At 41.9% G+C, this 18,046-nt stretch overlaps 1 protein-coding gene across 2 annotated transcripts in view; it reads right to left on the bottom strand.

Annotated features, from left to right (window-relative positions):
- cpsf1 (cleavage and polyadenylation specific factor 1) overlaps window positions 1-18,046 on the bottom strand; it is a 167,762-nt gene that overhangs the window by 94,304 nt on the left and 55,412 nt on the right. For both annotated transcript variants that reach the window (XM_060825237.1, XM_060825236.1), the window contains exons 10-16: window positions 17,165-17,258; window positions 15,558-15,645; window positions 15,178-15,300; window positions 9,353-9,404; window positions 8,613-8,707; window positions 3,464-3,538; window positions 2,334-2,414 (exon numbers count right to left, since the gene is read on the bottom strand). In XM_060825237.1, coding sequence (XP_060681220.1) covers window positions 2,334-2,414; window positions 3,464-3,538; window positions 8,613-8,707; window positions 9,353-9,404; window positions 15,178-15,300; window positions 15,558-15,645; window positions 17,165-17,258 — 608 coding nt within the window. The remainder of the gene's footprint in view (window positions 1-2,333; window positions 2,415-3,463; window positions 3,539-8,612; window positions 8,708-9,352; window positions 9,405-15,177; window positions 15,301-15,557; window positions 15,646-17,164; window positions 17,259-18,046) is intronic.

Raw genomic sequence — 18,046 nt, forward strand, 5'->3', positions numbered from 1 at the left:
GACTCAATGAGGAGTGTACAAGAGGCAGAAAACTTTATAGATAAGGTGTTTCAGAATGTGGGCACGCCAAGGGGTCAACCAGAAAATGGGTGACCACCAGGAAGGCCAGGCTAGAAATACAGGAGTCCTCTGTTGCTATTCCCCTCTCAAATAAACATACCATCTTGGATACTTTTAGGGAGCTTGGTCTCTCAGGGGAAAGTAACAGCAGCAGTCAGATCAATGACACCAGGACCGGCACGGTTATACAGCAAGGAATGTTCAAGTGCAGGTGTGAGGTAGTGATAGGGGACTCTACTGACAGGGGCACAGGCATTTCTATGGCCACAAGCAAGACTCCAGGATGATGCGCTACTTTCCTGGTGCCAGGGTCAAGGATGTCTCTGATCTAGTCCAAACCTAGAGGGCATAGGTTTAAGCTAAGAGGGGAAGATTTAAAAGGGATCTAAGAGGCAACTTTTTCACAGAGGGTGGTGTGTTCATGGAATGAACTGCTGGAGAAGTAGCGGAAGCTGATACAATTACAACATTTAAAAAGCATTTGGATGGGTATATGAAGGGGTTTAGAGGTATATGAGCTAAATGCTGGCAAATGTGACCAAATTAATTTAGGAATCTGGTCGGTATGTTCGATTTGGACCGAAGTGAGCTGTACAGCATGGAAACAGATCCTATGAGTCTAAGGTACTGCCAAACCTGCTAAGGTTTTGAAGCAATTTTATTTTCAATAAGGAAGCACTGGAGTTCTAAAATACAGAAATAACTCCACACCATCTGCGACAGCACTTCAGCTGTCGACAGCCACAAGACCATAAGAAAATAAGAACTGAGGTAGGCTGTTCGATCCCTTGAGCCCATTCCCCTGATTTTACGTGACAATAAATAAATTCAATTCAATTCAACATTCCTCACATCCACTTGCCTGCTTATTCCCTGTAACCTTTGATCAAGAATTTATATATTTGTGACAGCCATAAATATACAGACGGACTTTGCTCCCTTGGCTCTCTGTGGCATACAGTCCCTGAGAGAGAAAATTCCCCCTCATCTCAATCTCAAATTGGCACCTCTTTGTTCTGAGACTATGCCCTCTGATCCCATACTCCCCCACGAGTGGAAAACATCCTCTCAGCATTTAAGCCCCCTAAGATTCCTGGGTGCTTCAATGAGATCAGTATGTATTGAAATTCTTAAGAATGAGAGGAGTCCCAACCTGCCCAGTCTTTGCTCATAAAACAGCCCCTCCATACAAGGATCATCGAAGTGAACTTGCTCTTAACTGGTTCCAATGAAACAATACCTTTCTTTAAACAAGGGGACCAAAATGCTGACAGTACTGCAGATATGGTCTGACCAACACCTTGTCCAGTTGCAGTAAGATTTTCCTATTCTTGTACTCCACCTACCTGGAAATAAGGGCCAACATTCCATTAGCCTTCCAGATTACTCACTGCACCTGTCTGCTAGCTTTGTGTTTCTTGCTCAAGTATTCCCAAGATCCTTTGGTGTTGCTGTTTTCTGCTGTTCCTCTATTTAAATAATGCTGTTCTTTGTTCTTCCTTCTAAAATAAACAACTTCACATTTTCCAAAATTATACTCCATTTGCCAACTTTTTGCCCACTTACTTAACCTGATAATATCTCTGTAAACTGTCTGCATCCCTATCAAATTTCCTTTTCACCCATTTTTATGGTGTCTGCAAATTTGGCTTCAGCACATTAACCTTTGCTCTTCAAGCCATTAAATATGTATTGTATTCAAATCCTCTCACTATGAAATCCAACATCACATTTGTTTTTGCGTACACCAGCTACTGAAGGTAATCATGCAAGTGGTCAAGGACACCCAGGTCTTATGGCACATTTCCCCCTTCTCAATTTATGGCAGTACAGATAATAATCTGACTTCTTATCTTAAGCGACCTAAGCGCATAACATCTCAATTACCTACATTATACTGCATCTGCCATGCATTTCCTGAACTCATGCAGCTTATTCAAATCACACTGAAGCAACTCTGCATTTTCCACAGGGCTTTGCGTTTCCTCCAAATGTGGAGATATTACCTTTAGTTCCCCCATCTAAATTGTTAATGTACATTCTGAAGAGCTGGGATCCTCGCAATGATCACTGCAATACCCCATTAATCACTGCCTTCATTCGAAAAAAGACCCATTTATTCATTTTTGTTTCCTCTCTGCCAAAGAGCTTTCTATCCATTTCAATACGCTACTGCAAATCCCATGTTATGGATTTCAGATGTCACGTTTCTTTAATTTTAAACTGTTGAGAAAATATGACAGACAATACCACAAGCCAGTGTAGTCTATTACCTGTAGAACAGATAGTGCACCATTCTTTCCATATCCCGAACACACAACTATCTCCAAGTCAGGTTCAGGATTATTCTGAAACTAAAATGAGACGCAAGATGAAACAGAATACTACTGCAGAAGATTTCAAATCTCACCATTTGCATTTAAAAACTTTCATAATGCTGTCAAACTCCAACAGGGGTGTATTTTTCCAGTTCACTTTCTTTTATAAATACCATATCTCCCCTGCAGGTCATGGAGATGCCAATGTTGAACTGGGGTGTACAAAGTTAAAAATCACACAACACCAGGTTATAGTCCAACAGGTTTAATTGGAAGCACACTAGCTTTCGGAGCGACGCTCCTCACCTGATGAAGGACCGTCGCTCCGAAAGCTAGTGTGCTTCCAATTAAACCTGTTGGACTATAACCTGGTGTTGTGTGATTTTTAACTTTGTACCCCCTGCAGGTCGCAGTGTCTTTTATAAATACCATATCTCCCCTGCAGGTGGCAGTGTCGGGGGTGTTGGAGAGGGTGTGTGTGCATGCTGAACTGTCAAGTGCCTAAGGCAGCAGTTGACCCTGTTTCACAACAATCCAGTAGAGGGACTACTTTCGCTTCTAGCTCAAAAGTTAAGGCCACAAAAGATAATGTCCATAAACTGTACAACTTCAATTTGGGGAGAAAGTGAGGTCTGCAGATGCTGGAGATCAGAGCTGAAAATGTGTTCCTTGGATGCTGCCTGACCTGCTGCGCTTTTCCAGCAACACATTTTCAGCAACTTCAATTTGGGACAGCATCTTCCCAAAAACTGTGGAATTAATGGCAAGCTTCACAACTTGCACCAATTTAAGTAGTGAAACTGGACTGGCAACCACAAACCAATAATTTGACAGTTGCCAGCTTGAACATGCCCAATTTTCCATAAATGTGCATGAGCCTGAACCAGCAAAGGAGAAAAGATTCTAAATTCTTGCTACCTAGATCCGCCAACTGCATCTCCTCCGAACTTTGATTTGGCCTGGAAAGGTCTCAGCTTGGTTCCCTTGATCAGGTGGGACCAGCTCGTCATCACACAAATCTCCACATCCCCACCCTGTTAATGTTGTTGCATAACTGTTACTTTTCACAGCTGATTCACACTCACCTCTTCAGAAAGGAAAGCAGGTTCTCCCATTGAGGCATTTACACAAGGGCCAATGTTCAATATACTGTCACACACCTGCAGAAAGATCAGAGGGAAATCAGTCAGTGCAGGCAGCTTAAACTCTGGAGCAATCAACATCAGTGCCACCTTTTTGAAATTTGTTTTATACAGCTTTTATTGCCGATGCCTAAGTGAATATATTAAACAAGAATACCACATTGTTTCAGCACTGCAGTTTACCTGACTATTTCACTTTCAACATTCTTCTCAACTACTTTCTTCAATTACAAAATTTTCTTTTCTTTATGAAGCTTGGTGTTTTCTTTATACTTCTTTTCAAAAATGACTATCACTACCATTTATTTCCACACAAGGTGACCAAGGAGTGCAAATTCACACATTGTATGTTTGCAGCCAATCTTCAAGCCTGCTGGTACAATTGTCCGTTTTCTCTTGTCATATGGAGATGGAATCCCGTTGATCACCTTTCATCTGTTTAAGCAGCTTGGCCTTGCTTTATCTTGAAGTATTCATCCAATTGTGCAAGAAAGCAAGACACTTGAGTTTACTCCAGTAACATCCATTAACATCCAGATGTTAACCTAACCGCCACCAGTTTGTCACCTGATAAGATAGGTTTGGCCACAATAACAACCAAATAGCCAAGGGAATGACTTTGGCCATGAGGGAGCAGGGCCTTGTTGAAGCTGTCTGCCACAGCAACAAACAGGAAGAAGGTGCAAAACTGGCCTAAAGAGCGGGGATTGATTTTTCTATGAAGCATTGGGAAGCCCAGCCTCTTCAACAAAACCACTTTCTAAGTACTGGGTTTCATTCCACATGGACTTGAATAGCTAATCTAAATGAACAGCATCTCAATGAGTCTACATGCATGTGAAGAGATTTTAAATGTTTGAACAATGTGTTTAGTCATATAATTGCACAATTCTCTCACTTCTTTTTCTGTCAATTAATACAAGTGCATTTGTGGGAATTTTGACAACGAAGCAGCTTTCACACCTGCAATGTGTTTTCAACATTTGTTTGACTACCAAACATTATCAAACAGTGAAGAAAATCACAATATCCCTGTGTTCATGCCAACTATTACCTGAAGTTATGCTGCAGTTATACAGGACGCTGGCAAGGCCACCCTTAACGTATTACGTTCAGTTTGGTCACCTTGACATCGGAAAAATGTTATTAAACTGGAAAAAAGTGTAGAAGAAATTTACAAGGATGCCAGGACTTGAGGATCTGAGTTATCTGGAGAGGGTGGACAAACTAGGACTTGTTTCTTTAGAAAATAAAGGACTGAGAGAGGATCTTAAAGAAGTGTATAAGATCATGAGAGGCATGGATAGGGTGAATGCACTCAGTCTTTTTTCCCAGGATGGGGAATTGCGGATTAGAGGGCAGCAGTTTAAGGTTAGAGGAACAGAATAAAAGGCAACCCGAGGGGCAAATTTTTTTTTTTAAAAACAGAAGATGGTACACATATGGAATGAGCTGCCAGCGGAAGTGAATGAGGTTAGTACATTAACAACATTTAAAAGGCATTCAGACAAATACGTGGTGGGATAAGGTTAGAAGGAGCTGGGCCAAGTGCAGGGAAATGGGTATATTTTGGTCAGCATGGACCAGTTTGGGGCAAAGGGCCTGTCTCTGTTCTGTAGGACACTCTGGGTCTAATTTGAGATAGCAGGCCAGTTAACCTGAGCTCAGTCATTGGTAAGATTTTGGAATCCATTATTAAGAATAAGGTTGAGGAGTAGTAGGACATACGTGGTAAAACAGGACTGAATCAACATGGCTTTATCAAGGATAAGTCATGTCTTACAAATCCACTAGGAGGTAATGAGCAAGTTAGACAAAGGAGAGCCACTGGACTTAATGTATTGATTTTCAGAAGGGCTTTGGCAAGTTGCCTCTCTCAAAGCTGCTAAATAAAAGAACAGCTCACGTTAGGGACAAGGTACTGCTATGGATAGACTGGCAGAAGGCAGAGAGTAGGAATAAAGAGGTCTTTTTAGGGGTAGCAGTTGGTGAATTGTGGAGTTTAGATTAGATTTGGCACCAACAAGTCCATACTGACCCTCCAAAGAACAACCCACCCAGACCCATTCTTTACTCCTGACTAATGCAATTAAGCATGGCTAATTCACCTGACTTGCACATCTTTGATCATGGGAGGAAACCAGAGCACCCAGAGGAAACCCACGCAGACGCAAGGTGAATGCGCAAACTCCACAGACCGTTGCCTGAGGTGGGAATTGAACCCGGGTCCCTGGCGCTGTAAAGCAGCAGTGCTAAACACTGAGCCACTGTGCCACCACAACTGCAAGAGTTCTGCAGGAGTCAGTGCTGGAACCACAACCACTCACGTCATACAATAACAATCTGGGCAAGGAAATTGAAGGCGCTGTTGTTAAATTTGCAGATGACACAAAGACAGGTGGGAGGCAGGTAGCGTTGAAGCAGGGAGGCTGCAGAAGGATGGACAGGCTAGCAGAGTGGGCAAAGAAGTGGATGAAGTGATAGATGGAATACAATTTAGGAAAGTGAGATGTTATGCCCTTTGGTAGGAAGAATAGAGGCAATGACTATTTTCTAAATGGGAGAGGCTTTAGAAATCTGAAGGACAAAAGGACTTGGGAGTCATAGTTCAGGATTGTCAGAGTTAACATGCAAGTTCAATTGACAGTTAGGAAGGCAAATGTAATGTCAGCATTCAATTCAAGAGGGCTAGGATACAAAAGCAGAGATGCACCTCTGAAGCCGTATGTCTCCAATCAGACTGCATTTGCAATATTGTGAGCAGTTTTGGCACCGTATTTAAGAATGGATGTGTTGGTCTTGGGGAGGGGAAATCCAGTGGAGATTTACAAGACTGCTTCCCTGGGCTGAGGGCTTGTCATATGTGACGCGGTTATGGACTCTGGGTCTGCACTTGTGAGTTTAGAAGGATGAGGGGGGATCTTTTTGAAACATTTCAGAACACTAACGGGCCTGGATAGAGCAGATGTGGAGGTGTTTCCACTAGTAGAAGAGACAAGGACTTGAAGGCACCGGCTCAGTGTGAAGGGATGACCCTTTAGAACTGAGATGAAAAGGAATTTCTTCAGCCAGAGGGTGGTTAATCTGTAAAACTCACTGCCACAGAAGGTTGTGGAGGCCAAGTCGTTGAGTGTATTTAAGACTGGAGATAATTATGTTCTTGATTGGCAAGGGTTTACCAATTGAGTTTAGAAACATACAGCCATGTCAAAGCAAATTCGAAGGAACAGAATTCGACATTCAGCCCAAAGTCTTATGGTCTTAGCAGTTTCAGGAGTAACTCTGACCAATCTTCAACCCCACTCCCCGCAATGTAAAAAGCCAAACAACCAAGTTTGAAACCATGATGTATCATTGCACAAATCAGCACAAATTATGTTAATGCTCCAAGTTCCTTAGGGACACAAAGGTCAAAACAACAGAAGCAGTCTACAATCAATGAACAGATTTATGAACCACTCCCCTTCACCTCTGTCTTTCAAAAGGGCGGCAGTGACTCAGTGGCTAGCACTGGGTTTGATTCCCGCCTCAAGCAACTGACTGTGTGGAGTTGCACATTCTCCCCGTGTCTGCATGGGTTTCCTCCCACAATCCAAAGATGCGCAAGTCAGGTGAATTGACCATGCTAAATTGCCCATAGTGTTAGGTGCATTAGTCAGGGGTAAATATAGGATAGGAGAAATGGATCTGGGTAAGTTATTCCACGGAGGGCCGGTGTGGACTTGTTGGGCCTTAAGGAATCTAATCTAATCTAAAAGACCCATCTGTCATAAATGAGCGCTACATACTATTTCCACCATCACAGAGGGGCAGGAATGCTGTTAGCATCTATCCATCTCAAGCAAGATGTGAACTGTGACCTGCATGTGCATCACTTCCATATTAAACATAGTCTGTTGTGGCTGTAGAGGCCAATTTGTAAATGACAGTCTCTTCAGCAGTGTCCAAATGAAAAGTGCTAATTGGAGGTCAATTTGTGGTTTTACCTTCCGATGGTCTCTACTTCCACCATCCAGTCATTTCTTTTATCCTTTGTCCATGTATCTCCTGACTGCTCAACTCCTGGTACTAAAGTCATCAGCAAGGATTTCCCATTCATCTGGCTCTGATCTTGGCCAACCAGAGGTCTGCCTTGCAGACATTCATGTATCACAGAAGGGGGATGACCCATAGGCTCACCGTGTGGGCATCTCTTTGAGAATACGGCCATCAACCCATTCAGCTTATATGACCAAGCCAACAAAGTTGCCGCTTACATGAGAAGACAAACATGCTGGGGATCCTACATGTGAGTGGGCTTCCATTTTCAGGACTGTATCCTAACAGGGGATGCCCAGTATTCATCTGCAGTAGCAAAATGCTATATATTTTTTTAAAAAGTGTAATACCCAAACCAGAATGCGATAAATACATTCTCTCTTGGCCTACAGATTCGGGTTTCTCTGCTCACTTGAACCATATATATCATACAAAAGGCTGGAGGAAACCCTAGGATTTGTCTAAACCAAATTTCCCAGATGAGCTAACTTACAACATTACTTCATCACAAGGATTCAGGGTGATTTCAACTGAAGGCCCAAATTGCCCTCCGGGTACCACTATCTTTCCGTTGTTTATTTATGTAGTCATTGACATTGTCAGGATCTTCTGCCTCAGCATCACAAAACATACCCAGTGCTACAGCAGCCGAAGCACTGAAATTAGTAATCATAATATTCCACTTTCCCTCAAACCCACATACCTCAACATTCCCTCATGAAAATTATACTGTTAAAGTAAGTTAAAACGTAGAACATAACAGCGCAGTACAGACCCTTTGGCCCTTGATGTTGTGCCAACCTGTGAAACCAATCTGAAGTCCATCCAACCTACACTATTCCATTTTCGTCCATATGTCTATCCAATGATCATTTAAATGCCGTTAAAGTTGGCATGTGTGAATACCGATCTGCAGATTTACACACTGAATTATAGATGCAATTATACAAGTGGTGTTATGTCACCTTAAGCATTAATCAGGTGGAAACTTTGAACATATCAGAGGCATTCCGTCCTCCTACAGATCTCTGACATCCAGTAAGTCAGACCTTACCTCAAAAGAATAGGTAGCCAGCTGAGTGCCTGATTGAGCCTCGTTCCCATACACTTCAATCTCATCCATCTCATCCAGTAAAGCAACATCACCAGCTGGAACACAACAAAAACATAATCAAGGAGTTCATGCTTGCTTTCTTTTCCTGCAGCTATTCCCCCACTCCCACTGTAACATGTCACGTTACTCAGTATGTGTAAGCTGGCAACATAACAGTCAATTACTCGAGTGTGTGAAAGAGGACAGATGGATGACAAAGAATTAACTATCACATTTCCTGCCCCTGTCAATCTTTGGTAGGAGGCAAATGAAAAGAGAAAAACAGTAGAATTCTTTCATCAAACCACATAACATTAATTTAAATAATACTTGCTTTTTAATTCAAAAACACCTTAGAGGACAGTTCACTGTATGTAACCCTGGTAGCTTGGGTCCAATCCTCAGAAAAGTGATTAAAAATTACTGATTTGCAAGGGAACTAAATGTGACAAGGAGAAAACACATTTTCACAAGCGAGTAATTTATGCCTTGAATGCTCTTCCTGGCGCAGACAGGTCCAATACTGATGTTCAAGAGGGAACTGGATGATTATTTAAATGGAGATAACGTGCAGTACTATGGAGGACAGGACAAAGAATGACACTAAGTATAATACTTGAGCGGAACAGTGGCCCAGGCAGGATGGCCTGAGTAGTCTCCTTCTACATTGTAACAATTCTGTGATCCAGTGGGTTACTCACCAATCCAACCTGCTGACAAATCCAGACGCTTCTTTTTATTTGGTGGCTCATCCTGCAGAACGAAACAAATCCAACCCAAAATCAAATTATTTCTGGCATCAGAAAGAATGGCTGTTTCAATTACTGACCAAAATCTACAGTACATCCTACTTTGCTGTTCCTTTCCCTTCTGTTCATGCCTTTTAAAAAAGCCTTCTCCAGAGGGGACAGACTCTTGAGATGGAAACACAATGAGGGGTTCCAGTCACCTTCTCTAATATCACTGAGTGTTCGCCTTTTGAACTTGCGGTTAAGCAATTTTAGCTGGATAATCAAAAGCAATGAATTTAAAGTGGAGCTCAACCAGCCCTCACCTAACAGAATAAAATATAAAGAACCCAGAAGGAGGCAAAATGACCCAGCAAACATGTGCTGGCTCTTCTGAAGAGCTAGTGAATTAGTTCTATACACCCATGACCAAGTAGCTTTGCAAATGTTTCATTTTCAAGTATTAATCCAACTTCCTTTTCAAAGTTACTAATGATTATGGACTCACTACTCTTCAAGCAACTCAAAACTTCAAATTGTTGCATGCAACACATTCTGCCCACACTAGCTTCCGAAAAGAGCAATTACACCCCCCCGCCACCACCTGAATTCAAAGTATTTATTTCCTTTTCAGATACAAATCAAATTTCTTGTCAAATTGAAGCGATCTCCAACACTTTCAGGTGGTACATGCCAGACTCTAACCGCTCACTGTTAGAAAACATTTTTGCTCATCCTTTAACTATTAGCTCAAGTCTGTATCTAATTGTTCTTGATCCTTCCACCAATGGGAACAGGGTCTCCTCATTAATTCTGTTCAGACCTTGTGTGATTGTGAGGACCTTTATCAAATTTCCTCTCCTCCTTCAACCTCTTAAATTTATCGTCAACGTTGAAGCTCCTCATTCCTAAGGTCATCCTTCGGAATCTTTGCTGCACTTTGTATAAAGCCTTCATATATTTCATGACATGTAGCCCCCCAGAACTGAACACTTGTTTCAACCTCCAAAGGAATAGAACTCTTTATTTTGTACTCTATGCTATTGTTAGTGAAGCCTGTGATAATATATGCTTTTCACTCATTTATGGGATATCGCATCAGTGGTTACAGGGGGAATCAGGACTGGCAGTTAAACCTCCAAGGATTTTCAACTTGTAGAAAAAGACAGGGAGGTCGGCGGAGGGGGTGGGGTTGCCTTGTTAGTTAAGAACAAAATTAAATCTATGGCACTGAATGACATAGCGTCAGATGATGTGGAGTCTGTGTGGGTGGAATTGAGGAACCACAAAGGCAAAAAAAACATAATTGGAGTTGTATACAGACCTCCCAACAGTGGTCAGGACCAAGGACACAACATGTACCGGGAAATAGAGAAGGCATGTCAGAAAGGCAAGGTCACAGTGATCGTGGGAGACTTCAATATGCAGGTGGACTGGGTAAATAATGTTGCCAGTGGATCCAAAGAAAGGGAATTCATGGAATGCTTACAGGATGGCTTTTTGGAACAGCTTGTCATGGAGCCCACAAGGGAACTGGCTATTCTGGACCTAGTGCTTTGTAATGAACCAGACTTTACAAAAGATCTTAAAGTAAGGGAACACTTAGGAAGCAGCGATCATAATATGGTAGAGTTCAGTCTGCAGTTTGAAAGAGAGAAGGCAAAATCGGATGTAATGGTGTTACAGTTAAATAAAGGTAATTATGAGGGCATGAGAGAGGAACTGACACAAATAGACTGGAAGCAGAGCCTAGTGGGGAAGGCAGTAGAGCAAAAATGGCAAAAGTTTGTGGGTATAATTGAGGACACTGTGCAGAGGTTCATCCCCAAGAAAAGAAAGATTATCCGGGGAGGGATTAGACAGCCATGGCTGACAAAGGAAGTCAGGAAATGTATTAAAGAAAAAGAGAGATCCTATAAAGTGGCCAAGAGCAGTGGGAAATCAGAAGATTGGGAAGGCTACAAAAACAAACAGAGGGTAACAAAGAGAGCAATAAGGAAGGAGAGGATCAAATATGAAGGTAGGCTAGCCAGTAATATTAGAAATGATAGTAAAAGTTTCTTTCAATACATAAGAAACAAATGACAGGCAAAAGTAGACATTGGGCCACTTCAAACTGATGCTGGAAGCCTAGTGATGGGAGATAAGGAAATAGCAGGAGAACTTAACAAGTACTTTGCGTCAGTTTTCACAGTGGAAGACATGAGTAATATCCCAACAATTAAAGGGAGTCAGGGGGCTGAGTTGAGTATGGTTGCCGTTACAAAAGAGAAAGTGCTAGAAAAGCTAAAAGGTCTTAAAATTGATAAATCTCCTGGCCCCAATGGGATACATTCTAGAGTTCTGAGAGAGGTGACTGAGGAAATAGCGGAGGCATTGGCTGAGATCTTTCAAAAGTTACTGGAGTCAGGGAAAGTCCCAGATGATTGGAAGATCGCTGTTGTAACCCCCTTGTTCAAGAAAGGATCAAGACAAAAGATAGAAAATTATAGACAAATTAGCCTAACCTCGGCTGTTGGTAAAATTCTAGAATCCATCATTAAGGATGAGGTTTCTAAATTCTTGGAAGAGCAGAGTCTGATTAGAACAAGTCAACATGGATTTAATAAGGGGTGGTCATGCCTGACAAACCTGTTGGATTTCTTTGAAGAGGTGACAAGTAGGTTAGACCAGGGAACCCCATGGATGTGGTCTATCTAGACTTTCAAAAGGCCTTTGATAAGGTGCCACACAGGAGGCTGCTGAGGTGAGGGCCCATGGTGTTCGAGATGAGCTACTGGGATGGATTGAGGATTGGCTGTCTGACAGAAGGCAGATAGTTGGGATAAAAGGTTCTTTTTTGGAATGGCAGCCGGTGACAAGCGGTGTCCCGCAGGGTTCAGTGTTGGGGCCACAGCTGTTCACATTATATATTAATGATCTGGATGAAGGGACTGAGGGCATTCTAGCAAAGTTTGCTGATGATACGAAGTTAGGATGACAAGCAGGTAGTACTGAGGAAGTGGGGAGGCTACAGAAGGATCTAGCCAGTTTGGGAGTGTGGTCCAGGAAATGGTAAATATTCAGCCTGGAGCCCAGTTACAAGTGGAGTTCCGCAGGGATCAGTTCTGGGTCCTCTGCTGTTTGAAATTTTTATTAATGACTTGGATGAGGGAGTCGAAGGGTGGGTCAGTAAATTTGCAGATGATACGAAGATTGGTGGAGTTGTGGACAGTGAGGAGGGCTGTTGTCGGCTGCAAAGGGACTTGGAAATGATGCAGAGCTGGGCTGAGGAGTGGCAGATGGAGTTCAACCCTGTCAAGTGTGAGGTTGTCCATTTTGGAAGAACAAATAAGAATGCGGAATACAGGGTTAACGGTAGAGTTCTTAGTCAGGTGGAGGAACAGAGGGATCTTGGGGTCTATGTACATAGATCTTTGAAAGTTGCCACTCAGGTGGATAGAGCTTGTAAGAAGGCCTATGGTGTATTAGCGTTCATTAGCAGAGGGATTGAATTCAAGAGTCGTGAAGTGATATTGCAGCTGTACAGGACTTTGGTTAGGCCACATTTGGAGTACTGTGTGCAGTTCTGGTCGCCTCACTTTAGGAAAGATGTGGAAGCTTTGGAGAGGGTGCAGAGAAGATTTACCAGGATGTTGCCTGGAATGGAGAATAGGTCGTACGAGGACAGGTTGAGAGTTCTCGGCTTTTTCTCGTTGGAACGGCGAAGGATGAGGGGTGACTTGATAGAGGTTTATAAGATGATCCTTCTAAACTCCAATGGATTTTGGAGGGATTGCTCCACTTTTGAAATGCAATGTCACTGATGTTTAAACTGGTTGGTTGCATCTGTGGGGGAAGGTTACTGCAGAAAGTCTGGCACCAGGGAGCATACACAAATGATATTTGAAACTGATTGGTCTGTGCAGTGGTGCCCAGTTGCTGATGACAAAATTTGCCTGCCAACACCCTTCCGATTGGCTGTGTAGCTAAACAGATGTAGGTATGGCAAACAGAAGTGGGCATGGGATCTCCAAAAGGGAGATGGTGCCTCTATATCTCTTTGCAGTGAAAGCCAGTTAAAGTCTGAAGAAAGTTGGTTTATTTTCCTCACTAGTTGTAAGTTGCGGCTTTTAGTCAATATTCAGTGATTTTGCAACTGTTAACTAGTTATTCTGTGCCTTCTACAAGAAACTGAAAAGTATTGGAAGAGGGAGATTGACAAACAACAAGTCTTGACAAGTAGGAGGCTCCTCTCATTAAACCATATGGATGTGGGTCAGTAAATAGCATTCCCAGTTTTTCCCTTCACCCATTACATCAATTTTTTTTGCATGTCCATCTGACTGTATGTGCCCACAAGGGGAGTCTTATCAGGGGATTAAGAGATTTAACTAGTATAGTTACATGATGATTCATAGTTGCTTAGTTGTAGCTAGAATCTGTTAGTTTAGAATAATTAGCAATGCTTGTTAAGTACAGAAATATGATTTGTGCTTTGTTAACTGCTGCCTTAAAAAAGATAAATTAGGGACATTTGCATAATTCATAAAATTTTTAACTTTTATGACAACTTCAGGAATAGCAAGGCTTGATTTTAGTGCACTACCCCAAGTGAGGGGTGACAATTCTTTCCATACTAAATTCATTAAGTAAACAAAAACTCTCCCCATTTTCTGGCCCTCCAACTCGTTGCAGTGGTTTCCCCAATCTACATTGTTGAAACCATTCCATTTTGAATACAACAACAGTTTCATCATCAAGACACAAACATCCTATTTTATAACGAGCCAGTTTAACTGGTCAGCCACAGGCACAAGAGCGTAATTCTCTGATGGAAAACTCATTTTCCTCACCACATGTATCCTTTCCATTATTTACGTAAAGTCAAGAGTACAATGCAACACTCAGTAATTATTTGGATCTGAGCTGGAGCAAGAATCCTAAAGAAATCCATAGCTATCCTGGTTACCGCAGCTTGCTTTTTAAGTCACAGTGTGGAGACACTGGTATTGGGACTGGGGTGGACAAGTCACTTCACCTGACAAAGGAGCACCGATCCTAAAGTTTGTGATTTCAAATAAAGCTGTTGGAACTATAACCTGGTGTTGTGTGACTTCTGACCTTGCTTTATAAGTAGTCATTCCATCGGTCTTAACATCCAACAGCTCCATTCAGAATTGCAGGTCAGAAATTCTAAAGGAGGCTATTAAGCTGATGTCTGGACCAGCTTTCTGAATTAGAAGCTTGGTCATGCCCAGACTTTGTCTCCATTTTGCATAATAATCCAACTCCCCCTCAAATGCCTTGACTGAACCTGTCAGCACTCCCATATCTCCAACAAAAAAAAATTAAGAGATCAACAATTTTAACAGATCCATTCAATTTCTTAAAGACCTCATGTTTCTCCAATTGAAGGACTAATGGTACCATATTATTAGATATGCTTGCAAGATATACAAAATCACTATTAAACAATTACTGGAACCAAATATCTGCAGTTCCCTCTTTCTCTTAGTTAACTATTAGAACCAGTAAAATTGGTGTAATTTTTATTCCTACAGTCCCACTTCTTGCAGAGTCCTTTTAAGCATAGAATTTCATATTTGAATTTTTCTGGGGGAGTGAATTCTGTTTTGCACTCATATCAACATCTCCCACTAATATTACTGGCTGAAGGAACTTTTCAAGCAGGCAGTTTCACTTTGTGAACATCGCATTCCAAATCTATTGACAGAATTGTTGACAAAACTCGACAGCATTTGCAGTCTTCTGCTGATGCTTGCCAATCAAGAGGACAGAACTGTGATTTTTAATACCTGTTTCTCCCGATCCTTTCCAACATCCATTGGTGCTTCCTGCAATTTCTCTGTATATCTGAGCAACAGGGAGTTCCCCAAACGCGATCCAAGGAAAAGGTAACCTGGCTCCAACGTAGTCATCTGTGAACGGAGACAGGTCACATTCAGTCTAACCAGTACAGTCAATAACGCAAACTTTATCTTGTTCGACTCTCAAAAGCTAATGAAAATACACACTGAACAGGCTCCTGAGTTTGATCAACCTATGGTCAAACAAACAGAAGTGAGCAAGGCTGATGGATAATTCAATTTCAGTTATAAATGGTATAATATGGCCCAACAGTGTTGCTTTGGGTAACAATACTGAATCCCAGGTAACCAAAGTATTACAAACTTACGCAGGTGGTGAGGACACTGGCTGCTGCCTTGTCAAAATGGAATGCACGGACACTCCTCATCCCATCTGTTATCAGGGTCAACACATAACTGTAAGATATTAACATTGAGATCCAGTTAGACACAAGCTCAGTTTGTCCAGCAAGCCCTTTTATTCGGAGACTCTACCTTGTGATAGATGTAGAGATGTTTCCATTAGTAGGAGAGACTAGTACCCAAGATACAGCCTCAGAGTGAAGAGACAGCCCTTTAGAACTGAGATGGAGTTGGGAATGCCTAGTGGCATTACCATTGGACTGTTAATCCAGACACCTAGATAATGTTCTGGGGATCTGGGTTCAAATCCTGCCATGGCAGGAATTGGAGTTCAATGAAACAAAATCTGGAATTAAGAGTCTAACGATGACTATAATCAATTGCTGACTATCGGAAAAACCCATCTGGTTCATTAATGTCCTTTAGGGAAGGAAACTGCCATCCTTACCTGGTCTGGCCTATACTTGACTCTAGCCTCACAGCAAAACGGTTAACTCTTAAACGCCCTCTGGGAAATTAGAGATGGCCAATAAATGCAGGCCTAACCAGTGATGACCTAATCCCATGAATGGTTAAAGAATAAAGAGGAAAGGAATTTCTTCAGCCAGAGGGTGGTTAATCTCTGGAATTCATTGTTGCAGAAGGCTGTGGAGGCCAAGTCACTGAGAACAGAGAAGATAGGTTCTTGATTAATCAGGATATCAAAAGTTGTAGGAAGGCGGCAGAATGGAGTTGAGAGCCATAAAGCCATGATTAAATAGTGCAGAAGAATTGATAGGAACTGGATTAGACCATTCAGCCTATGCTTTACAGTCTTTAATGGGAATTAAAAGCACAATTTAGCTTACTAAGCGATGTAAATAACAGTGCAGTGTTCTAAAGCTTGGCTAACCACAAGAAAGTGGAGTCTTAAAAAATTACAACACAAATAGAAACAAGCCAATGGGCTGAATTTCACCAAGACTCTGAAATGTCCCAATATTTTAGTCAGTAGGCACAACTTAGTGGTTGCCCTGTTATGGACCAGACCAACTCCCTCAAAACATTTTAAAGGTAGTTTAGACTCCAACGTTTTCTTCATTTAAAAGCAAATGTAAAGTGTCTCAGATGCAATACGACTGCTCAAACACTCGAGCAATTTCCAAATTTTACAAATGGGCATTTAAACGGGCATTGGATAGGCATATGGAGGAAAGTGGGCTGGTGTAGGTTAGGTGGGCTTAGATCGGCGCAACATCAAGGGCTGAAGGGCCTGTACTGCGCTGTATTTTTCTATGTTCTATGTAATTCAAATTCAGTTGTCAAATTAAGATTTGTAGCTCAGGTTGAGGTCCTGGATGCACATTTGCTCGCTGGGCTGGAAGGTTTGGTTTCAACTGGATGAAGCCGAACCTTCCAGCTCAATGAGCAAACCTACATTCAAATTCAGTTGCTCAAATACTCCAGCAATTTCAAGGTTTGACAAATTTAATTCAAATTCTTAAGTGTTACTACACAGATGCGAGTTGATAGGAGGGTCGAACAGAAACTGTAAAAAGGAGTTCACAAAGAAACTTCAAAATCCAGTACTTACATTTCTCCTCCCTTTAAGGAAATGACCATCTTATCGTAGGACACAAAGGCAGCTTGAGCACAGTCCAACATAATCTTCACACCATCTTGAATTCCTGTGAGACACACACACTAGATCTGATGCTTAATTCACAACTGACATGCTATGGATTGTGATGCCTTATGTGCCCGAATCACAAAACCAATATCCACCACAATTCCAATTGTTAGTTTACTGCAATCTTGAAATGATTATTTCACCACAAATCCTGTTCACACTAGAGTAATACCAGATATTATCAAAAAGATTCTGATTTGATCAGAGCAGCTGAATGGAAGAGACACCCCAAAATGCTTTGCAGTTGAGATATTTGTAAAACGTAGCTACTTTCGCATTGTATGAATTCAACCAATAATTTGTATACAGGCAAGTTTCACAAATAGCAATGTCATGTCATAGTAATGAGTTTTAGGTAACTCGTCATCGGGAGGGGGAGGGGGAGGGGGATTCTTCATCAGGAACATGATTCCTGATGAAGAGTATTTGCTCAAAATGTTGACTCTCCTGCTCCTCAGATGCTGCCTGATTGGCTGCGCTTTTCCAGCGCCACACATGTTATCTCTACACTGATCAAGGTCAATGCACTCCTGGCAGGCCTTCAATCTTGTGCCTCCCACATAAATCTTAAAGTCATTCAAAATTCCAATGCTCACACTCCAAGCAGCATTAAGGCCTGTTCACCCATCTGTTACTTTGCTGAATTGCAAATGCATATTTGTTTCTGTTTCAGCAATGCAATTTTAGAATTCTCATCCTCATTTTCAAATCCTCCCATAGTGTTGGCCACAATTTCTTTGCCATTCCCTCCAGCATCAGGATGGTGTGCTTTTCCGATTCTGGCCT

Source organism: Hemiscyllium ocellatum, chromosome 5 (assembly GCF_020745735.1).
Source record: "Hemiscyllium ocellatum isolate sHemOce1 chromosome 5, sHemOce1.pat.X.cur, whole genome shotgun sequence".
Classification (NCBI taxonomy): Eukaryota; Metazoa; Chordata; class Chondrichthyes; order Orectolobiformes; family Hemiscylliidae; genus Hemiscyllium; species Hemiscyllium ocellatum.